This window comes from Equus caballus, chromosome 25 (genome assembly GCF_041296265.1).
Source record: "Equus caballus isolate H_3958 breed thoroughbred chromosome 25, TB-T2T, whole genome shotgun sequence".
NCBI lineage: Eukaryota > Metazoa > Chordata > Mammalia > Perissodactyla > Equidae > Equus > Equus caballus.
In genome coordinates this window covers 11,590,711-11,615,375 of record NC_091708.1, presented here as the reverse complement: position 1 = coordinate 11,615,375, position 24,665 = coordinate 11,590,711, and the positions used below count along the sequence as shown (strand labels likewise).

The 24,665-nt window shown below is 44.4% G+C and overlaps 1 protein-coding gene across 1 annotated transcript in view; it reads right to left on the bottom strand.

Moving 5' to 3' along the window:
* Nucleotides 1-24,665, bottom strand: part of LOC100630401 (stimulated by retinoic acid gene 6 protein-like) — a 67,509-nt gene that overhangs the window by 24,005 nt on the left and 18,839 nt on the right. Inside the window, exons 2-7 of the mRNA XM_014735917.3 lie at nt 20,702-20,859; nt 9,340-9,415; nt 7,442-7,542; nt 6,424-6,554; nt 2,787-2,907; nt 1,127-1,172 (exon numbers count right to left, since the gene is read on the bottom strand). Of these exons, the coding sequence (XP_014591403.1) occupies nt 1,127-1,172; nt 2,787-2,907; nt 6,424-6,554; nt 7,442-7,542; nt 9,340-9,415; nt 20,702-20,721 (495 nt within the window). The 5' untranslated portion in view covers nt 20,722-20,859. The remainder of the gene's footprint in view (nt 1-1,126; nt 1,173-2,786; nt 2,908-6,423; nt 6,555-7,441; nt 7,543-9,339; nt 9,416-20,701; nt 20,860-24,665) is intronic.

Sequence of the window (24,665 nt, the reverse complement as noted above, 5' to 3'; positions counted from 1 at the left end):
ATAGTTTCCTTGAAAACATGAGGCCAAATCTTTATTATTTCCTTAGTCTGGATTCTGGTTCCCTGATTTTTAACTGGTAAGTCATGTTAGCCCCTGAGCCTCTCTTTCTTCTCAGTGAACGAGGGATGGCACTGACACACTTTCTTCAATGTGTCTTGAGGACTCAACAGTTAACTTTTGGGACTGAGCCTAGAACAATGCCTAGCACACAGCAGTTCTTAGTGTTAGTGATTCTGAACATAGAAGTAAGACCCTGCCCTCTCCCCCAATTAACCATGAATATTTCAAAAGAGCCTCTGGAAGACTGAAGCTTTCTGAGACTCTGAAGAAAATCCCTGTGGTGTGGAATCCTGGGCGCTGTGAGCAGTGTGAAGGAGGGCATCTTTCTGGGCAGATGTCTGCCAAAACGCTCTCCATCCCAGTGCAGAGGTGCGGAGGGAAGGCCCGCCTCTCAGCTGCATTTTCAACCCGGCTCCCCACACTCTTCCTCACCCGCTTTGATGTTCCTCAGTTACCACAGGGTGGGAGAGGCTCCAGCAAGGCTCCGCGGGCTCCTGGCGCAGGCAGCCTCCCTGCTCTCCCAGCTGCCTGGTAACCTTTCTAGGCGCAGTGTGACACCATCTTTCTCCTTTCTCCTTTTCCTGGGGTACTGGGCTAAATAGATGAACTAGTTTCCCCCAGTTCTGAGAAGAACAATGCATGGCAAAGCTGTAAAGGGTTCATCTAGTCCGAGTCTCCAGAGAAACTAAGGCTACATGGAGGAGTAGAAAGAAATGAGCTTGGGAGTCAGCCAAACCTGCTTTCAACTCCCAAATCTGCTGCTTCTGAAGAGTTACTTAACATACTTGGGCCTCAGTTTCCTCACCTATAAATAGGTTTGCTGAGAGCTTCTCCACAGTGAGGGGCTGCTGTGAGCATCAAATGAGAGAACATCCATCTGTGAATGAGCACCTTGATAAACATAAGATGCTGTACAGTGGAAGCAGCATGAATAGCTCCAACTCTCCTTTTGTACACATGGGGAAGCTGAGGCCCAGAGAGTGGTAGAGGCTTGTGCAAGGTGACACAGCAAGTTGGCCATGGTGATAGGACTGAATACCCTAAACATAGCTCAACGAGGACTCACCTGCCCGTGGGGACACTGTGTGATGTGATGGACAGTGACGGCAAACCTGCACGACAGAAACAGGACTTGGGGCACTGGGGTCCCTCCCGGCACAGTCCTTGTGAAAGCAGCCCAGATCCCATCAGCCTGGAGCTACCTCCCATCCCCATCCTCCTTGGGAGGGATGGTTCCCAGGCCTGCGCATACATCCCACCCACATCAGGCACCCTGCTTGTGCCAAAGTAGGTGCACACTGAATTCATTTAACATGCCCTCACTTAGGATACAATCCCAGAATCCACACGGCAGAGCGGACAGACCCTGAGAGATCTCTCCTCCCCCACAACCCATCACTCGGATGGAGAGACTGAAGCCCAGGGAGGGGAAGGGACTTGTCCAGAGTCACACCCAGAGCCAGGACCAAGACCCAGGTCTCCTGACTCTGGGGCCGAGGCTCTTTCTGCCTGGACATGGCCTTGTGTGAAAACACTGCCCTGAGGAATGGGCCTCAAGGCTTGACCCCCGCTGGACACACTTTCCTGGCCATGTTCAAGCTTGGGTCACACTCTCAAGGTGCCCAAACTGGTGAACGATTCCCACCTCCCTTTCCTCTCCTGGTCAGAATGTCTGTCAGAGGCTGATAAGATGATACTACTCCACATCTAACCCTGAATACCCTCTTTTATTTTTAAAAAGCGAACCACTTACAAACTTTGGAAATGTAGCCATTGGTGTGTCAGGTGCTTGTGAGCCCCGTGCAGTGGCCCACACGCTGGGCCTGGGACCCTGCCCCACAGAAAATGCTGTGGGAGAAGCCGGCCCAGTGAGGGGAATGTGGACAGGGAAATGAGCCTTGGGGCTGGAGAGCAGAATTGTTGGTGGGATTATGCAGTCAGCAAATATGCCCTGGGGCCAGCTCTGTGCTGGGTCTGGTGCCAGCACTGAGGGCAGAGCTCAACAGGAGGATCAGCCCTCCCACCTGTGGGGACGATGATCCACCAAGGATGAGCAAGTATCCGTCACTGGGCACATGGGGGAAGATGATCCACACAGGGAGCAGCAACATACAGACAAAGAGGCCAGAATGCATCATCTACGAGGGCCTGTCTTATTTTCCAGTTTATCCCCTGGCTTATAGTGGGTATGGCATAGCACGTTTACTGAATGAATACTGAATGAGTACACGGATGGATGAAGGAATGTAAGAGTTCCGTATGACCTGTATGTGTGCTACAGACTGTTAGAGAGAGACAGGGAGAGGCCAGACTGCGGTGGCCCTGAACGCCAAGCTGAGGCACTCACAGTTTCTCCTGGGCTCCCAGGGAAGCCATGGTAGCACAGAGAAGAAGCATCTAAATGGGACTCTTCCTTCCCCCAAAAGACCCCAGCAGTTTACAGAAATGAATTTTTCTATGTTCCTGACTTCTGGGTATATTCTAATCATGAGTAGCTTCCTGTGAACCTGACAGAATGCTGGCCTGACCTTCTGAAGCCTCAAGTGCATCCCAAGGAGGGACCGCAGTGGGACCTTGTACCAGTCACTCTGCCCACCTACCCTGGGCCTCAGTTCTAGGCAAAAGTACCCTCAAAGAAGAGCTCTCAGGTCACCCGCAGCCCTTTGTCCAGAGTTCAGCCATGGCCAAGGAGTCACAGGAGGGCAGGCAGGATGAGTCCATCTTACCAGATCAGAGAGTAGCTGAAGCCGAGGATGGAGCTGACCAGCTGGAACTCCGAAGAAAGGCAGGCAAAGAAGGGGAAGTGGGACAGGCCGACTTCGATGCCTCCGATCAGAAGCACAAAGGCTGGGAGAGAGAGGGCTGGAGATGCTGTGAGGTCCTCTTCTCACGGGCTCTGGGGAGTCCCAGGGAAGCTATGGGGCTTCATGCTGACTCGTAGTCATGAACCTTAGGACCCACTCAAGGAGATGAGTGGATGAGTCCCAGTTTAGCACAAGGAGGAACGCAGGAATGTCTTTGATGTAAAAGACCCTGCCCAGTACCTCCTCCATGCCAGCACTGGCTAACTACTGAGATGAAGAAGCCTTGGTCCTTACACTTGATTGGCTCACAGCATGATGGGTGGAGACAGACCACAAAAACCAGCAAACAAATGAACAAACAGAAATCCATGAGTGTGAAGCCCTGCACATGCACCACAGCAACACAAAGAGCGGCTATGTGCTGTGTGCAAGACCTCTTGTAAACTATCGTGTACCTTATACATAAGGCAATGATAATAATTCCACCACTGATGAGCACTGAGATGGCCAAGCAGCATCCAGGAAAATCTAATCATGCAAGGTGACCTTTACTAAGTGTCTGCTTTGAGCTGGGTTCCGGGCCAGGCACTAAGGACACAGGGGAAATGAACAAGGTTCTCACTTTGAGATGCTTACAGTCCCATAGAGAAGTTCGGGAGGAAAGTAAGTGTGTGATATGTACTGTATGAGAGGCATATTCAACCGGCTGTGGGGACAAGAGGAAGCCACTGACCTCACCTGGGGTCTGGGTATCAGGGAAGTCTTCCTGGAGGTGGGGACATTTAGCAAGGCCATGAAACATAAGCAGGAGTTTGTAAGATGGAGATAAGGAGGGAAAGAAGGACATTCCTCACTCAAAGGATGGGAGATGGCTGGCTGGGGCTGGTCAGTATTGCTGTGAATCTGAGTGGTGAAAGACTGGCAGGAAAGGACAATATAAAAGGAATAATTGCTGTAAAGATAGAAGTTTCAGCAGCATAACTTTTTAATTTACCTGTATTCCCCCTGCCATGGAAGCAGAGAGACCAACTAACATGGCAAAACCAAAAACCCACAGACAACACCTACAACAAATGTAGGTGAGAAGACCCACTTGATATCAATATCTGAGTGAGAGGAAGCAGAAGGAAGGCAATAGGATGTGAAGGCCCAAGAACAGAAGAACCCAAAATTGCCAGCAGATGTGGGAAATCGAAGCTGAAATGACAGCTGAATCTGAGCAAGGTGCCGAAGGCCTTGATTCACAGGTGAGAATAACCAGACATTAGTGAGGTCAGAAATGTGGGCGTTGTCAGGGCCCATGAACTCACTGTATTAAATATCTAAGTACCCGCCCAGGATAGAGCCCCACATGAAGGTGGACTGCCCGCAGAAAGACTCCAGTGAGAAGGACAGAAGCATCAGGAGCTAGGAAATAGTGGCTACAGACAAAAGTGGAGGGAAGAAGCCAAGTTAGAAAGAATGAGGATGTACTGAGGGTACATATATTTAATCACTTTGTGAAAATAGAAGAGGGAACCCTGATGTAAGACACAATGTTCTGGCCCAGCCAGATACTCAACGTCATTAGACTTTAGGGAAATGCAAATCAAGACAACAATTACAGACTACTTCATACCTACTAAGATGGCTATAATAATTAACCAAAAAACAGAAAATAACAAGTGTTGGCCAGGATGTGGAGAAATTGGAAACTTTGCACATTGTAGATCAATGGAACAGAATACAGAGTCCAAAAATAGACCCAGACCAATGTAGCCAATTGATTTTTGACAAAAGTGCAAAAGCAATTTAGGGCAAAGGACAGGTTTTTGTGACAAATAGTGCTGGAATAAATGGATATCCAAAAGCAAAAAAAAAAAAGAACTTAAATCCACACCTCACATGATATGCAAAAACATTAACTCAAAATGTATCATAGACTTAAGTGGAAAACATCCTAAGACTATAAAACTTCTAGAAAAAACATAGGAGAAAATCTAAGTAACTTTAGATCAGGCAAAGATTTCTTATATGACATCATAAGCATGATCCATAAAAGAAAAAAATGAATAAATTGGATTTCATCAAATTTTAAATGTCAGCTCTTCAAAATAAACCACTGATAGAATGAAAATACAAGCTACAGACTGGGAGAAACTATTTGCAATTCACACATCTGATAAAGGACTTATATCTAGATTATATAAAGAACTCTCAACACTCAATAAGAAGAAAACAAAGAAACCAATTTTTTAAAATAAGCAAATGATTTGAACAGACCAAAGAAGGCATAGGGATAGCAAATAAGCACATGAAAATATGCTCAGTATGGTTAGTCATTAAGATACCATAATAAGATACCACTACACACCTCTTAGTGTGGCCAAAATTAAAACGACTAACCATGTGTTGTCAAGGGTATAGAGAAACTAGAATTCTCATATGCTGATGGTGGTAATCTAAAATGGAACAATCACTTTGGAAAACAGTTTGACAGTTTCTTAAAAAGTATGACTTACTACATGACCTATATGATCTAGTCATTCCACTCATAGCTATTTACCCAAGAAAAACGGAAACACAATATATTCGAAGACTTGTAATGTTCATAGAAGCTTTATTTGTAATAGCCAAAAACTGGGAATAAATCAAATGCCAATCCACAAGTGAATGGATAAACACGCTGTGGTATCTCCATATAGTGGAATACTACTCAGCAATGAAAAGGGAATGAATTTCTGATACGTGCTAAACATGTATGAATATCAAAATAACTTTGCTATGTGAAAGAAATCAGTCCCTCATCTCCCCCCAGAATGAGTATATTCTGTATGATTCCATTTATATAATTGCCTTGGGATGATGGTAGTCACAAGACAGGGGTGGGAACGAGAGATTACAAATGGAATAAGTTAACTTCTGGGGTTCATCATCTTGATTGCGGTAATGATTTCATAGATGTCAACATTTGTCAAAACTTATCAAATTGTATACTTCTAAGAGGTATACAGTGGTATATTATATTGGTTTTAATTTGCATTTCCCTGAAAACTAATAAGATGTTGGTAGGCACTTGCTCATATAGGCTTGGAGTCCATGAGAAAGATAAGGACTGAACAGAGAGGTTTGGGAGTCATTGTATTAGGGATGTTTGAACCTGTAGATTAGAGTTGTTCCCTCAGGGAGAGCATGAAGCATGGGGAAAGAAGAGGCCTCAGACCAATGGCCAAAGAAGTAGGCATTGTTCTTTGAGGAGGTATCTGAGGGCTTATTGATAGCAAGAAGGTGGCCATGGCTCTGACTCAGGAGAGATTTTTGGGGTGGGTGATGGTGAACGTACTTTCTGAGTCTTTGTTCTACTATGTCTAAAGGACCTCTGAATCTAACTGGGAGCAAGTCCCCACAAACAAGCTTTGAGACTTGGTGGCTAGATATTGATCTTGGGCAAGTAACAGGCCAGGAAGAACATTGACAGTTCATAATGCTTATCGCCTCATCCCAGAGAACCCTGCCATGTAATATCTAAGCAAGAATTTCCCTGGCGAAATTCCCAGCAGGTGTGAGGCAGCCCTTGTACCTTGGGCCCACTGCGGGACCTGCAGGGGCTGGTAGCCTTCTGAGAACAAGAACATGACCTTATTGGCTGTGGCCCCAAAGGCCATTCCATAGGACCATCGGTTCCTAAAAGTACCCATGAAGTCCAGAGGTCTGTGAAGAAGATAAACAGTTTGTGAGGCTAGGAGGTGGCTCATTCTGACAGCTCATCTCCAAATTATCCAGCCTACCCTGAGGAGAGATTACTGGGTAGTAAACTATTCATTTCAACTGACATTTCCTGAGGCCCTCTCTGCCAATTCTGGGACTAGGCATGGATTCAGGGTAATGAAGTGAGAAAGACAAAATTCTTGCCCTTGGGGAGCTCCAAGTCTAGGAGGATTCAAGCAAGGACTCCAGTAGCTATGATGACAGGCAAAATGGGATGAGATTCATCTATGAGAGACCAAAACAAGTAGCATACCCCAGACAGGTTTGGGGGTGCCTGCCCTGAACCTGGCACAGCTTGTGAGAGTTGTTCTTGCCAAAATGCAGGTCTGGGTATCACTGGCTGTGCTGGTTCCATGCAATTGCCCCTGCTTGACCACAGCTGATTGGACTATGGGTGACTACCTGACTTAGGATTGGTCAATCAGATACTTGGTCTTGTATTTTGGACTTGTGACCCTGAGGACATGAGCCAGTTAGATTACGGTTCTGTTCTGGAAAGTCATGCCAGTCCCCCCAACCCTGGGCCCCCCATGGACAGCCCTGCCCCTCCCTGCCCCAACTCAACCAAAGCTCAGAAAGTTCAGAATTGGCTGGCAAGCCCTTGTAGCCTCAGCACCCAGGGCTGCCCAAATGTGCTCAAAACATCTCAAGGAGGCTCAGCTCACTATGGGAAAGGCCTTGCCATGCTCAGCACTGTGGCTACCTCAGGGAGCAGGAGGGAGAGAGTGCCCCATCACAGGATAACTGGAAGTTATTCTGGCCTTACAATTGGTGTTGGCCCCAAACACAGGGTACCCCAAACAGTAGTGATCAACCCTAGCTCAACTCACATGATGATTCCAAAGTGGTTCCCCAGCAGGTAGCAAGTGTCACCTCTCTGTCTATGCTGCTCTCGTCTTTGGAGAAAGGACAAGACTAAAATGATGAAAAGCTATAGGAAGAGAAGATGAAAGTGTCAGTGGGAATATTCATCCTCGGCGTGGCCTTGATGCCCTCTCTGAGAGAGTGTGTGGGTGAGGAGAGCACTCAGGATGCCCATGAATCCCCAAACGCCAAACTCAGGGAGCTGACTGCATGCGCCCTTAAGCTGCCAGAACGTTTTATACTGGGCTTTCCATGGTGTTGCCCTGCACAGACACGGGTTCAAATCTAGTCTCTCCCACACACTGGCTGGGAGGGAGACTTCACTTCTCTGAACCTAAGTTTTCTTATCTGTAAAAAGGGGATAATACCTGTCAGGTTGAAAATCCTTCTTTGCTTTTTTTCCTGTGGATTCAGTCATATTCTTACATACTTGGTACCCCTTGTCTCTCTCCCTTCACTAGAAACTTCTTGAGAATTGTCTACACTTGCCGTCTCCATTTCCTCACCTCTCACTTGTTCTTCAGCCCACTAACCTGGCTCTTTAACCCTCATCACTCCACAGAAACGGTTCTGGCCAACATCTCTAATAACCCTCTTGTTGCTCAGTCCAATGTAAACTTTAAGCCCAAATCTGGCTTGACCTCTCAGCTGCATTCCACAGGGTTGACAACTTTCTCCTCTTAGAAATACTCTCTGTTCCCTAGGCTTACATCAACCATGCTTTTCTGGTTTGTCTCCATTACTTCTCAGTCCCCTTTGCTGGATCATTCTTTACCCAACCACTAGATTTGGAGTTCAGTCCAAGGACCTCTCCTCTTATTCCCCACTCCTCTCTTCCTCAGCGATCTCATCCAGGTCTGTGCTGTCAATGGCCACCAATACACAGCAGACTCACAGACATGAATCTCCAGCCCAGACTGCCCCTGAGCTCCATAACTGTTCATCCAGCTACACAGTCAGCATTTCTTTTTGACGTGTTGAAAGCTTCTCAAATTTAGTATGTCTTAAACCAGACGCATGATTTTCCTCCCTGCCCTGTCCCTTCATTCATTCCAAACCTGGATCTCTTCTAATTTTCCTTAACTAGTGAATAGCAGATGGCACCATCCTTCAAGCTATGCAAGTTAGAAACCTGAGTCATCCACAACCTCTCCCTCTCCCTAACTTCTCTATACGACACATTACCAAGTCCTATTGTTTTTATCTCCCAAACATCTCCAGTTGACCACCATCATCTAGGATAAGCTAAAATCACCTCTCACCTGGACCCCTGCAACCATTCCTAATTGGTCTTCCTGCCCCTTCTCTTGCCCACCTCCGACCTATCTCCACATTGCAACCAGAGTGATCATTTCAAGACATAAATCTGACTACACCACTCTCATGCTGGAAACACTCCAAGTACTTCCCATTTTACTTTCAATAAAGCCCCACCAGGCTCTACTGGCCTGGCCCTGCCCATCTGCCCAGACAACTCCACCTCCATTCTCCATTCCAGACATGGCAGCCCTCTCGGTTCCTCATACTCTCCATTCTCCACCCCTACACAGAGCCTTTGCACATGCTCTCCCCTCTGCCTGAGATGCTCTTTACTATGTCTTCAACAGACCTCAGCACCATCACTGCTTCCTCAGAAAAGCCTTTTTTGACTCCCCTAAAAGCCAGTGTCCCTGACTCTTGAGCCCTTAAAAGCCTTCTTCTGCCTGTGTTCTTGGTGCATAATGTAAGAGAGCGAGATGAGGTTTAGAAGGAAACTCAGCTGATATCTCTCCCCTGACCTATTCAGGCCCCTTTGGGAGCCTGTGTAGGGGAGTAGCCCAGCTCCCCTTCCCTCCCCCCTCAGCCCTCCCCTGCCTTTACTTACTGATGGGATGAGGGAGTAATGGAGGAAGAGCTCCATGTCCACTGAGCTGGCACAGGTGCCATTTAGCTGCCTGGTCCTGAAAAGCAGACAAAAAACACATTCACATCATCGGTCACTGCTGCAGTCCTGGACCTTTCAGCCTTGAGCATCACTGTCAGGAGTTTGGCTTGTAGCCCATTAAGATCATCTGATCTTTTTAAATTTCACTTTCTCAGGGCCAGTGCTGCTCACCTGTGATGTGTCTCCCATAAGTGGATTAATCTTCCTTCATATTCCTTTCTCCAGCTTGATTATCTATCCAACTGCCCTGCTAACTGGCTCTACCTTCTTCCTGTCTTTAATGACACATCGAGGGCAGATTTAGATTCTGTGGGGCCCAAAGCCTATATAATTTGGATGTCTTTTTTAAATAAAACTACAAAAATAACTCACTTTTTCCTATTTCAGGGAAAATATATTACCATGCAAACAGTTAACTAAGGTGCATCCCGCCCTCCCAGAGCCACGGTCGTGTCCTGTGCAAGTGAGGGGCCTGGGACTTCAGCTTCAATAACTTCACAGGAAATCAGCCTTTAGACTTGGTTTTCCACAACCAGAGGTCAAGAAGCATCAGCCCACTTCTGATACACTGCTGGCTGTTGGGACAGGACAGGGGTTATCTGGACTACAGACTGGACTTTGTCCTCTCCAGGCTCCACAGTCTGCAGGACAGGGCTTCTAGGGTCTCATGTCTGAAACATGTGACAGCAATTTCATGGCTTCTCTTTGAAGAGGACCTCCTCCTTTCTGGGGCTCCCACCACACTTTGTCCTCACTGCTCTGGCTTCCACTACACCACCACAGCATGCTCTCACACACCTCCCGATCTTTGCTTACTCCTGATCTTTGCTTAGATGCAGCAGCCATCTAGCCTTCTCCTGGGCATCCCTCCCTGGCAAGCTCCAACTTTCAGAAGTCTCAGGGAAGAGCACTCCCCTGGGGAGCCCATGAACATGGCGTATTCCTCCATAATTCTTTAAGACCCCAGTACTTCACAGTTATGTCTAACCCTGGGGCTGAAACATCCTAGCAGTGGTGGGGGGAGGTAGGGGGACTCAAGCTGTCAGAAATGTGATGGAACGGTAAAAGTCAGATTTCTGCTTTTAGGAAGGTAAACTGAGCACATACATCAGTCTCCTCATCCCATACAAAACCCTCAAAATGATAAGAAAGATGTTATTTTTTAAAAAAGAAAGAAAACATAGCTATATTTGAAAGCAAGAAAGGAAGCTAATGCGGACAAAGAAACTACTAGAAGACCTGGAATGATGGAGAGCAATTGGAACTAGATCAAAGAGAAAAAGCATCAGCCAACATGGCTACAGACTGTGGGGCCACAGAAGAAATGCTCTACACCCACAGTGCGAAAGGCTGGAGCCAGATAGAGCTGCCAACAGACCACAGAACAGCAAACTGGAGTCCCACAGAGACCCAAGTGTTCTACCTCAGCTGTTTGGCCGGGGCAGTGAGGTTTATGTCTCCGGGAGTAGCATATATGGATCAAGGAGAGGCAAGTGGCACCCCAGGCCATAGGTGGCACCTGCAAGAAACCAGGAGATTTGGTTCCTGAGGTACCCCATCTAGCACTACATCCCATCTGCACCCTGCTGCGTGGAGAGCAGGCCTTCATGCGAGCCATGGGGGAGCTCCCCTCCTCTGCAAAGCAAGCATCCCAGTGCATGGAGAGCAGGCCTTTGTGTGAGCCATGGGGCAGCTATCCCCCGTCTGCAAAGAAAGCATCCCAGTGGAAAGCTCCATCACAATGACAAGCACACAATCAAGGGCCATCAAACATCTGAGGAAAGATCACACCACAAAAGGGAGCCCGAGACTCAACAGATAGAGGAACCTATTCCTGAGGAAATGAAGTTAATACAGAACTTCTCTGAGATAATTACCAAAGGAAATGCTCTACACAAAGGATAAATCTAGGAGGAAGTACGATGTGCAAGAAGCAGCAGTAAGCAAAGAAATTAGCAAAAGTTGCTGTGAATCCTGAGCACAGGATTTTAACTAGATATATTTAAGTTTATATACATTTTTAGAAAGATAAGGACTCAAAAAAGACCCTCTCTGAAAGAAATATTGAAGGAAATTCTCAAGTAATAGGAAAAATGAATCTAGGAGGACAAGGATTTAAAAGCAACAATAATCAGAGAAATTAGTAAAACATTGCTAAATATCTAGATAAGAAATTACTGTAAACCAAAATGCTTGAAATGCCGCTTAGGAGCTGAAATACCAGATGATATCCCACATGGGATGAGGGAGCAGTGGGAAGGAACAGGTGTGGACACAGAGAGAAGTAAAATGATGGCCAAGTTCTCAGCATGATTGGGAGGATGATGTAGAAACTTGTTCTCTCTTTCAGGGATTTACAGAAAAAATATAATTCTAAATAAGTATGTTAAAAATCCATAGTTAGCTACTAGAAGAATATAAACAGAATGTAAACCAGTATATTAAAAATATATATGAAAGAAAGACAAAACTCATGGTAACCACTAAACATATAATCAGAACAGAGACACAAATGATAAACAAAGAGAAAACTTAGAAAACTACCAAACCAAATTGGTAGTCCAAAATACACAGGACAAGAAACAAGGGAAAAGCAAAAGAACCAGAAAACAAGTGATGAAATGGCAGCATTAAGCCCTCATATATCAATAATCACTCTAAATGTAAATGGCTTGAATTCTCCAATCAAAAGACACAGAGAGAGGGCCAGCCCTGCAGCCAAGTTGTTGAGTTTGCGCACTCCACTTTGGCAGCCCAGGGTTTCACCTGTTTGGATCCTGGGTGCGGACATGACACCACTCATCAGACCATGCTGAGGAAGTGTCCCACATAGCACAACCAGAGGCACTAACAATTGGAATATACAGCTGTGTACTGAGGGGATTTAAGAAGAAGAAAAAAAAAAATGGAAGGTTGGCAACGGATGTTAGCTCAGGTGCCAATCTTTAAAAGAAAAAAAAAAAGACACAGAGTGGCCGGATGGATTAAAAAACAAGACCCAACAATATGCTGCCTCCAGGAAACACAACTCAGCTCTAAAAGCAAACACAGGCTCAGAGTGAAGAGATGGAAGATGATACTCCAAGCCAATGGAAAACAAAAGAAAGCAGGTATTGCCATACTTATATCAGACAAAGTAGACTTCAAGACAAAGAGGTAATGAGAGACAAAGAGGGGCAGTACATAAGGATAAAAAGGACACTCCACCAAGAAGACGTAACACTTATAAATATATATGCACCCAACACAGGAGCACCAAAGTACATAAAGCAACTATTAACAAACCTAAAAGGAGATATTAACAACAACACAATAATAGTAGGAGACCTTAACATCCCACTTACATCAATGAATAGATCATCCAGACAGAAAGCCAACAAGAAAACAGTGGAATTAAATGAAAAACTAGACCAGATGGATTTAATATATATATATATAGAACACTTGATCCAAAAACAGCAGAATAGACATTCTTCTCAAGTGCACATGGAACATTCTCAAGGATAGACCATATGTTGAGAAACAAGGCAAGCCTCAATAAATTTAAGAAGATTGAAATCATAACAAGCACCTTTTCTGACAATAATGCTATGAAACTAGAAATCAACTATAAGAAAAAAGCTGAGAAAGTGACAAATATGTGGAGACTAAACAACATGCTACTGAACAACCAATGGATCATTGAAGAAATTAATGGAGAGATCAAAAAATGTCTGGAGACAAATGAGAATGAAAATACACCATACCAACTCATATGTGATGCAGCAAAAGCAGTCCTAAGAGGGAAATTCACAGCAATACAGGCCCACCTTAACAAACAAGAAAAATCATGGGGCCAGACCTATGGCTGAGTGGTTAAGTTTGCATGCTCCACTTCAGTGGACCAGGGTTTTGCCGGTTAGGATCCTGGGCATGGACATGGCACCACTTATCAGGCCATGCTGAGGCGGAGTCCCACATAGCACAACCAGAAGGACCTACAACCAGAACATACAACTATGTACCGGGGCGATTTGGGGAGGAGAAGAAGAAGAAAAAAGATTGGCAACAGATGTTAGCTCAGGTGCCAATCTTTAAAAAAAAGGAAAGAAAGAAAAATCTCAAATAAGCAATCTTAAACTACACTTAACAGAATTAGAAAATGAAGAACAAACACAGTTCAAAGTCAGCAGAAGGAGGGAAACAATAAAAATTAGAGCAGAAATAAATGACATTGAAACCAAAAAAAACAGTAGAAAGGATCAATGAAACAAAGAGCTGGTTCTTTGAGAAGATAAACAAAATTGAAAAACCCTTAGCCAGACTCACTAAGAAAAAAAGAGAGAAGGCTCAAATAAACAAAATTCAAACTGAAAGAGGAGAAATTACAATGGATACCACAGAAATACAAAGGATTATAAGAGAATGCTATGAAAAACTATATGCCAACAAACAATCTAGAACAAATGGATAAATTCTTAGACTCAAACAACCTCCCAAAACTGAACCAAGAAGAAATAGAGAATCTGAATAGACCAATCACAAGTAAAGAGGTTGAAACAGTAATCAAAAACCCCCCCAAAAATAAAAGTCCAGGATCAGATGGTTTCTCTGGAGAATTCTACCAAACATGCAAAGAAGATTTAATACCTATCCTTCTCAAACTGTTTCAAAAAATTGAGGAAGACAGAACACTTCCTAACACATTCTATGAGGCCAATGTCACCTTGATACAAAAGCCAGACAAGGACAATACAAAGAAGCAAAATTAAAGGCCAATATCACTGAGGAACGTAGATGCAAAAATCCTTAACAAAATATTGGCAAACTGAATACAGCAACACATTAAAAAGATCATACACCATGATCAAGTGGGATTTATACCAGGGATGGTTGAACATCCACAAATCAATCAATGAGATACACCACATTAACAAGACAAGGAATAAAAATGACATGATCATCTCAGTAAATGCAGAGAAAGCATTTGACAAGATCCAACAACCAGTTATGATATAAATTCTCAATACAATGGGTATAGAAGGAAACTACCTCAACATAATAAAGGGCATACATGACAAACCCACAGCCAAAATCATACTCAATGGGGAAAAACTGAAAGCCATCCTGCTGAGAACAGGAACAAGACAAGTGTGCCCACTCTCACCTCTTTTATTCAACATAGTACAGGAGGTTTTGGCCACAGCAATTAGGGAAGAAAAAGAAATAAAAGGAGTCCAAATAGGCAATGAAGAAGTGAAACTCTCACTGTTTGCAGGTGACATGATTTTATATATATCCCTAAAGAATCTATCAGACAACTATTAGAAATAATCAACAACTACAGCAAAGTTACAGGGTACAAAATCAATTGACAAAAATCAGTTGCATTTCTGTACTCCAATAATGAACTAACAGAAAGAGAACTCAAGAATACAATCCCATTTACAATCACAACAAAAAGAATAAAATATCTAGGAATAAATTTAACCAAGGAGATGAAAGCCCTATACAATGAAAACTATAAGACATTATTGAAAGAAATCGATGATGACATAAAGAAATGGAAAGATATTCCATGCACATGGATTGCAAGAATAAATATAGTTAAAATGTCCATACTACGTAAAGCAATCTACAGATTCAATGCAATCCCAATCAGAATGCCAATGACTTTCTGCACAGAACTAGAAAAAAGAATCCTAAAATTCATATGGTGCAACAAAAGACCCCGAATAGTTAACGCAATACTGAGAAAAAAGAGCAAAGCTGGAGGCATCACAATCCCTGACACCAAAATATACTACAAAGCTATAGTAATCAAACAGCATGGTACTGGCACAAAAACAGGTGCACAGATCAGTGGAACAGAATTGAAAGTGCAGAAGTAAAACCACACGTCTACAGACAGCTAATCTTGACAAAGGAGCTAAGAACATACAAAGGAGAAGGGAAAGTGTCCTCAATAAATGGTGTTGGGAAAACTGGACAGCCACAGGCAAAAGAATGAAGGTAGACCATTATTTTACACCATACACAAAAATTAACTCAAAATGGATCAAAGACTTGAAGGTAAGACCTGAAATCATAAAACTTCTAGAAGAAATAGGCAGTACACTCTTTGACATCAGACGTAAAAGCATCTTTTCAAATACCATGTCTACTCAGACAAAGGAAACAAAGGAAAAAATAAACAAGTGGGACTATATTAGACTAAAGAGCTTATGCAAGGCAAAGGAAACCAGGATCAAAACAAAAAGACAACCCACCAACTGGGAGAAAATATTGGCAAATCATATATCTGACAAGGGGTTAATCTCCATAATACATAAAGAACTCACACAACTGAACAACAAAAAAAGAACAACCTGATCAAAAAACGGGTAGACAATATGAACAGATATTTTTCCAAAGAAGATATATAGGTGGCAAATAGGCACATGAGAAGATGTTGAACATCACTAATCATCAGGGAAATGCAAATCAAAACTACAATGAGATATCACCTTATGCTCATTAGAATGGCTATAATCACCAAGACAAAAAATAAATGTTGGAGAAGATGTGTAAAAAGGGAAGCATCATACACTGCTGGTGCAAATGCAAACTGGTGCAGCTACTATGGGAAACAGTATGGAGACTTCTCAAAAAATTAAAAATAGAAATATCATATGACCCAGCTATCCCACTACTGGGTATTTATCCAAAGAACATGAAATCAACAATACAAAGAGACTTATGCACCCCTATGTTGATTGCAGCCTTATACACAATAGCCAAGATGTGGAAGCAACCCAAGTGCCCATGGACTGATGATTGGATAATGAAGATGTGGTATATATATATACACAATGGAATACTACTCAGCAATAAATAAAGACAAAATTGTCCCATTTGCAACAACATGATGGACCTATTATGTTAAGTGAAACAAGCCAGACAGAGAAAGACAAATACCATATGATTTCACTCATATGTGGAAGATGAACTAAAACACGGACAAAGAGAACATAATTAGTGGTTACCAGAGGGGAAGGGGTGTGTGGGGTGGGCATAAGGAGTGAAGGGGCACGTTTATATGGTGACTGACAATAATGTACAACTGAAATTTCACAATGTTATAAACTATTATGACTTCAATAAAAATTATATATATATATATATCTCATGTGAGCCACAAAAAAAATGTATATGAAAGAAAGAAAACTCAATAACTCCAAAAAATGACCAGGAGAAAAAATGAAATAAAGATTAAAAGAGAAACACCACAAGAACAAATATGTCCAAAGAATACTAAGCCACCAACAAAGAAGAAATACAAATATTCAACAAATTCTAAAAACTTCAACTAGTAATAGAAGTAGAAATTTAGATGAAATGCTGTCTTACTGGGAACAATTGAAAATACTACCAAGCATTATTGAAGGTTAACACAGGTTAGTATTCATTGACTGGTGATCAGAGTGTAAACTGGTATAACCATTCTCAGGGTTAATTTAGCAATATATACCAAGAAGCTTTAAAATGCAGCAATTCCATTTCTAGGAGTTCTACTTCTAAAAAATATAAGCTAAGGAGGGGATAATCCATGGCCAGGTGCCGGCCTCCTGCTCTCCTGTGCCTCCTAGCCATGCCTCAAAAAATTAAGGAAATCAAGGACTTTCTGCTCATTGCCAGGCGAAGGATGCCAACTCTGTCAAGACCAAGAAAAATAAAATTGAAGTTTCAAGTTTAATGTAGCAGAGACCGTTATAACTTTCTCATCACAGACAAAGAGAAGGCAGAGAAACTGAGGTAGTCCCTGCCCCGGGTGTGGTGGTCAAGGAGCTGAAATGAACCAAGCATGCTGATTAAAACTGAATCAAAATTTTTTAAACTCTTAAAAATATATATATGCTGGGGCCAGCCCTGTGGCCAAGTGGTTAAGTTCACGTGCTCCCCTTAGGCAGCCCAGGGTTTCACCAGTTCGGATCCTGCGTGTGGACCTAGCACTGCTTGTCAGGCCATGCTGAGGTGGCGTCCCACACAGCAGAGCCAGAAGGACCTACGACTAAAATATACAACTATGTACTGAGGGGCTTTGGGGAGAAGAAGAAGAAGAAAGAAAAAGGACTGGCAACAGATGTTAGCTCAGGTGCCAATCTTTAATAAGAAATATATATGTGTATGTATATATACACACACATACACATGCTAAGAAAATAATTGGAGAGGTGCCTGAAGATATGTACTAGAGTGCAAAGGCATCTCTCTCTCTCTCTGTTCCTCATAGGTATGTATAACATTTACATGTAATATCTGCTATTGTAGAACATTCAAAATATGTAAAAATGTATAAAGTAGTCCTTTCTCCTTCCATAATTATGTTTATAACCTATATTGTTTTAAGCAAAAATGGGATCAGACTAAACTTGATTTCTTCATTTTATCAGTAAAAGAAAGAAAATTCATTTAATAAAGAAAGAAATTTCTCAAGTCAGTATACACAGACCCATCAGACTCCTTTGGATGGGTGACCTTGCCTACACAGACTCGCAGCTGGGCCTGTCTCCTGCTTGGAGGGGCTGAGCCGAGAGTTAGTCTGGCAACAGCTCCCAGCAGGTGAACTCAAGGAGGGTTGATAGTGTAGCTTTCTAAATAAGGGGCCCATCCTATGGAGTCTGGGACCCCTGGGCTACACTTCCGTGCCAGCAGCCACTGCAGGAACAGATGAAGTGTGCACAGAGTCACCCCAAGTTAGAAGGCCACTGAGACCCATTTCTTGGTCTCTGAGACTCATACTGCTTCCCTCTGGGTCCAGGCTGGTGCGGCTGATCTGTTGGATGGTGAACAGTATCTACAGGCCAGCAGCAAAACAGCACCCCTAAATGGAGAAGTTCATTCTCCAAAGATGGTGGCTTGGAAACGTGTTTATGATCTACTGTTAAGTGGGGGGGGGGGGGGGGGGGGGGGGGCGGCGGGGAATATAAAACAATACGATCCCAAGTTGTGAATAGTGGTTCTCTGGGTGGTGGGATTAGAGATCATTCTACTACCTTTTTCTTTATGATGTTTCTAGATTTTCCAAGTGCAGTACATAGAGACATACTGCTCCACAACTGTGTGTCTATCCCCAGTGCTTAGAACAATGCTTGACACAAGGGAGACAGCAATACACATGTGGTGAACGAATGAATGAATGGGCTGCTTTTGTAATCAGGGAAAAGACAGAACATTGTCCCAAAGCAACGAAACACCATTCTGAAGGGAGGATGTCCATGAAATCAGCAAAAAGTGAAAACACGCAAGGTTTGCTCTGTGATCAGGTAAAAGTTACAAGTCGTTCATTAATGTAAAAAGTTGAGGGGCCGGCCCTGTGGCCGAGTGGTAAAGTTCGTGCGCTCCGTTTTGGCAGCCCAGGGTTTCACTGGTTCAAGTCCTGAGCACGGACATGGCACTGCTCATCAGGCCATGCTGAGGTGGCATCTCACATAACACAACTAGAAAGACTCACAACTAAAATATATACAACTATGTACTGGGGAGCTTTGGGGAGAAAAAGGAAAAATAAAATCTTTAAAAAATAAATAAATAAAAACTTGAAAATAAACAGCTATGAGGGCCGATCTGAGGAGTGCTATATCACAGGTACGTCTGGAACACGGATTGTCTGTATTCCCCACTCCTTTCTCCAACACCCCATGTGGATCACCTGCCAGGGCGGGAGGTGTCTCAGTGCTCCCACAATCATTTGGCTTCCCTTGGTCCTGACATTATTGCTCTACAGTAATAAAAGCTTTCACCAATTGATGTTACTTTACTGTGGGTCACTATGTCCTAGGCACTCTGCTATTTTATATTATCTAATTTAATCTTTATAAGAATCTTGTGATGTGGATTGTATTATCTCCTTTTCAAAATGAGGAACTGAAGCCAGGAGAGGTTTTGTAACTTTCCCAGGAGGAGGTGAGGCTGGGAGCCAGGCTCTCCTGTCTGTCACCATCCTCCCAGCCCCAGCTGTTGGCTCACATGGCTCCTCCCAGCTCCTGGAAGTCCCTGACCTTCCGGGCTGTGACTGACTCATCTCTGATCCCCAAGTCTAGCTTAGTGCCTGGCACAGAGAGGCTCAGGGAATGTCTGTTAAATCCCACGGGAACCTCCCTCAGGAAGTTGAGGCCCACCAGGTCTCCTACTTCCAGCATTACCTCCCCAATCCGCTCTCCACCCTGCGACCAGAGGGACCTTCCTAAAAGTCCACATCACTCCCTGCTCCCTCTTAACAGTTCCCTCCCAGCCCAAGGAGCCCAGCTGGAGAGAGGGGAGAAAGAGACCCACTCTCTCATGTTCCCCCACCCACCCAGCTGGCTCCCCTCTCTGTCCACCTGTCCTTCAAGCCACCCTCTGGTCTATTTCCTGTCACGTGTCCTTTTCCATCCACTGCTCTCAGGCTTTCTCCCTCTTGCCCCGAGCCTGGGACTCCAGGGAGCTCCTTTTCCAAGTGACTCTCATTACACCCATCTGTGTTCCCCTAAGTCCTTTTCTCTCTTTAATCCTCTGTAGCATCCCTGACAAGCTAAACAGATACACTAGGACACCAGAAAGTGATGGTTCTATTTGTTGTATATTTTTTAGTAGACTTTTCAGTTCTTAGATCTTAAACATTTAGAGTGAGAACGCTTTTTTTTTAAAGATTGGCACCTGAGCTAACAACTGTTGCCAATCTTTTTTTTCTTCTTCTCCCCAAAGCCCCCCAGTACATAGTTGTGCGTCCTTCTAGTTCCTCTATGTGGGACACCGCCTCAGCACAGCCTTGATGAGCGGTGCCATGTCTGCATCCAGGATCCGAACTAGCAAAACCCTGGGCTGCTGAAGTGGAGCGCGTGGACTTAACAACTCGGCCACGGGGCTGACTGCTGAGTGAGAATTCTTACTTTCTGACATCTGGGCAGCATCTCAAAGTCCTTTCACATTCTTGCTTCATCTGATCTTCACAAACTTGTGGGTTAGGTAGGACAGGGGTTATTATACTTGATTTGTAAATGAGGAAACTAAGGCTTTAAGATTTGTCAGAAATTACAGAGCCAGGTGTCAAACCCAGGTCCTCTAACACCACATCTGGGCTCTTCCCACTCCACTCTGTGGCTCCAAACTGAAGATGAATGGAAATCTGTTCACTGACCCAGGAACCCATCTGTGGCTCCTTCCTCAGTGCATGCCTGCCTACTAATTAGCTAAACCATGCCTTTCTCCCAGTTTCTTTAATCACCAACCTCAGAGAGGACAGCTGCCAGGAAGCCGTGGTTGTCCAGCTCGTCTTGTCTTAAACCTGATTCTTATAACTCACCTTCCGTTTGTGGAAAGCATCTCAGTGGAAAAGCACCGCCTCAGCCCCAGTGAGCAATCTGCTTCTCTGGATTGTTCTTCGGGCTTCTCTGGCGTCTTGGTTATGACTGCTTCTGATATTCTGGTATTCTGCCCAGTTCTCTTCACAGCACCAAAAAACTTAGAGAAAAGGCAAACATTCAGTCAAATATTTACCAGAGATACGAAAGCAAGTGGGTGGACTTCTTCCTCGTTTTAGAACACTGCTGGCTATTCTTCTGTTCTTCCTCCCCTTCTCATGCTGCAGATACAGGCACTTCCTTTCGATTTCCTCTCTCCCAGGCTCTTGCTGTCTCTTTTTGGCCCCTGCTGTGGGCACTGGCCCCCTGAGCTGTCTGAGCTTTGCCCGGCAGCTGAGGCCTCTTTGAGTGGCTGTAAAAAGCGTTACAGGCAATAAACTAGGACTCTGCCTCAAGGCAATAAACTAGGAAACTAGGACCACTGACTTCAAGATTCCCCTTGGAAACAAGGTCGCCCATTTGCAGGGAGAAGAGGCAGGAAACAAGTTCAAAACTGAACACTGCCCATGTGATGGAGAATGTGATAAGATTTCCCAGTTACCAGAATGTCCCTTGGAGTCTAAATCCATCCCTTCACCTTTGTGCCTGAGGGCTCAGGACGTGGTTATGTCTTCTTCACTTCCTCTGTTCCCTTCTGCCTGCATGGGTTGGTGTTTAGAAAGGTGGAGCCACAACATGGAAGGAGCCTGGGTCCCTGATCAACCCTTCAGACTAGGAATAGCTGTTTGAGGCTTTACATGAATAAGAAACAAACTTCTACTATGTTAGAGCCATTATATACTTTGGAGTTTGTTACAGCAGCTAGTCCTTAATCAATACACCTTCTCCATTCACGCTGCTATAGCCACAGATCCAGCCCTCTTCACCTCCTGCCTGGACTATCCCAAGAGCTCTCTAACAGCCTGCAGCCTCCAGTCTCCATGCTCAGTGCATACACACATCTCCCCAAAGCTCACCTCAGACTTGTCATGCCCTTGCCAAGCATCCTCCCATGGTCCGCACTCCTGACAAGCCTCCCAAGAGATTGCTTCAACCCTTTCTTCCAGCCTAATCCCCCACTGGCTTCCTGCACACATCTATAGGTATTTTAAAGTTGCTTATTCATCCCTAAACATAGCCTTTCATGCTACTCTGGATCTTTAGGGAACAAGAAACAGAGATCCACTCAAATTGCCTAAGTTAACAGGGTTTCCTATCACTGCTCTGCAAGGGCTGGGACCCAACCTGGGAAAGTGTTGGAAACTGGAGCTGCTCTTGGGAATGCCTCCTCCCTCTTGTGGCCAAGGGGTCTCTCTTTCTCGTCTCTCTCCCTCTGGGCACTTTTTCTTTAAGCTGTTCTCTCTGTGGCTCAGCCCCTTTGTTTCCGTATGGTTTCTGCTCTCTTGTGGCTTCAACTCACCACTGTCCTGACTCTAGTTCATGGTATCCTTTCAACTTCTATATCCATTGATCACTGGCCCCTTCCCAGGGTTTCCTCCAGCTCTAATTGCTAAGAGAAAAGATCTGTCCCAGTTTATCTTTTACCCCAGGTAGGTCACAGGCCAGTCTATGCCTTTGTGTTTTTGGCTCAATCACACACCCCTTGTTTTCTTGGACTTCCATAACAAAATACCACACACTGGGGGTCTTAAACAGCAGACATTTATTTCCTCACAATTCTGGAAGCTGAAAGTCCAAGATCAAGGTGTCAGCAGATTTGATTCTCCTAAAGCCTCTCTCCTTGGTTTGCAGAGGGCTGCCTTCTCGCTGTGTCCACATGTGGCCTTTCCTTTGTGCACGTGCATCCCTGGTGTCTCTCTCTGTGTCCTAATCACCTCTTCCTAGAAGAACACCAGTCAGATTTGATTAGGGCCCACCCTAGAGGCCTCATTTTAACTGAATTACCTCTTTAAAGGCCCGGCCTCCAAATACAGTCACATTCTAAGGTACTGGGGGTGGGGCTTCAACATATGGATTTTGATGGGACACAGTTCAGCCCATTATACCCTTGATGTAATGAGCTGTGGTGGAGCAGGAGGGGGTCATGGAGGCAGCGAACAGGTACCATAACTGACAGATTCAGGCCATTTGTGCTTGTCCACTTGGATCCCTTTCCTCCTCCCTACAACACCTCCTCCTACTTCTGCTCATCTCCCTTGTTTTTGGTCATTAAGTCCTACCTCAAGCATAACATCTGGTATAAAGTGTCTTCTGATTGTCATGGTATAGTCTTATTTCTCTTGGCTTGGTCTACATCTCTTTTATGGTACATATGTAGGTCTTCTTTATTTGTTCATTCAAGAATGAACAATGATGGAGAGGTAGTCTGGGGCAGTGGTTCAGAGTGTGGACTTTGGGGCCAATTCCACCATTTACTAGTTGAGTAATTTTGGGCAAGTTACATTGTTAACCTCTCTGATCCTCAGTTTTACCTGAGATAAGTGACACCGACTTCATGGACATGTGAGGTTGAAATTACCTGATATGCATACAATGCTTAGGAGGCCGCCTGACATACAGTAAGCACTCAATGAATGTTAGCTATTGTTGGGCACCTGCTGTCCAGCATGTGCTGACTGGGATGTGAAGTACACAGTCATGCCACAGTTAACTGTGTCCGAGCCTTAGCTCCCTGCTGGATCACAGGGGCTTGGAAGCCATGACTAGATCTGATTCAGCACATCATATGGGAGACAAGGAGGCCCCACAAATGCTTGTTCTCAAAAGTGAAAATAATGAAAGAGGAATGAAAAAGACAGAGAAATATGAAGATGGGGTACAACATAAGTCTCTTCCTGTATGCCTAAAAACAAAGAAATACTGTAAACATGTTTTTTCTAAACCAGGCCCTCACTTTCCTTGGAATAAGCAGTTCTTGGTGCATCCATGCCACATTGTGCCAAGAAAAGGACTGCAAATCTCTTCTTCCAGGCACAAGGAGATGCAATCTCTTCCAGGAGTGCCCATCTGCCAGGTGCTTCCTGGCTCCGTTGCCCAGGCTTCAAAGGGATATTTTTAATTCTTGGATTATCACAGTGGTCTCCCTCACAATTCTACAACTGCTCTCTTCACACCACTCAGGAAGAGCCATTATTGAATTTCTCCTGACTGCCCTGGGGAGGACTGGGAGGGCAGCCACCTTAAAGTGGAAGAAAAGCTAAGACATTTGTTCTAAAATGCTTAACTTCTGGGAAATTTCATCCACAGTAGTAAGGACCCATTTCTAAGTGGCTACCATGCTCCAGACACAGCCTCTCGGAACCTGGAGGCCACACTCTTTGATAGATTTCACTTCCCCTCTCTCATGCTTCCTCATTTTAGTGTTGAATCTAAATGGAGAACTTGACATGTATCTGTGGAACATTTCAACATTTGATTTCTCTCTACCATTTGAATCTATGCAAACCTTTTTGAATATTGCTTCTTCAATCCAATGTCCAGTAATTCCTGTCTGAAGATTTGGGGCATCCAGGTTATTGATAAAAATACTGCATATAGAGTGACATCAGCATCATGGCAGAGTGAGCTTTCCCAGTAATCTGTCCTCTCCACCATACAACAAAAAAAATTCATACTCCAACAGAGGACATCTACACACAACACAGATAACGTCAGACAGATCCACGCAGCCATACAACAGAAGGTGGAGAGGCTGGAGCCGCCCTTGGAGGAGGCAGAATGGGGTAAGAGAAAACTTGGCTTCTTCCCCTAAAGACTGAGATCTGGGACCACGAGAGGTTCCATGAGAGAAGGAACGAGGGAGGGGATGTTCACTCGCAGGAACATCAAGGATCCCAGAGGGCTCAGGCAGCCTAGAGGGAAGCCCTCTACCAGGATGAGAGCTTGTGCAGGGGGTGACCTCATCAAGCCAACACCCCAGGAGAGCAGATAGCGAGAGCAGAGTGAGAAAACCTCAAGAGCACAGAG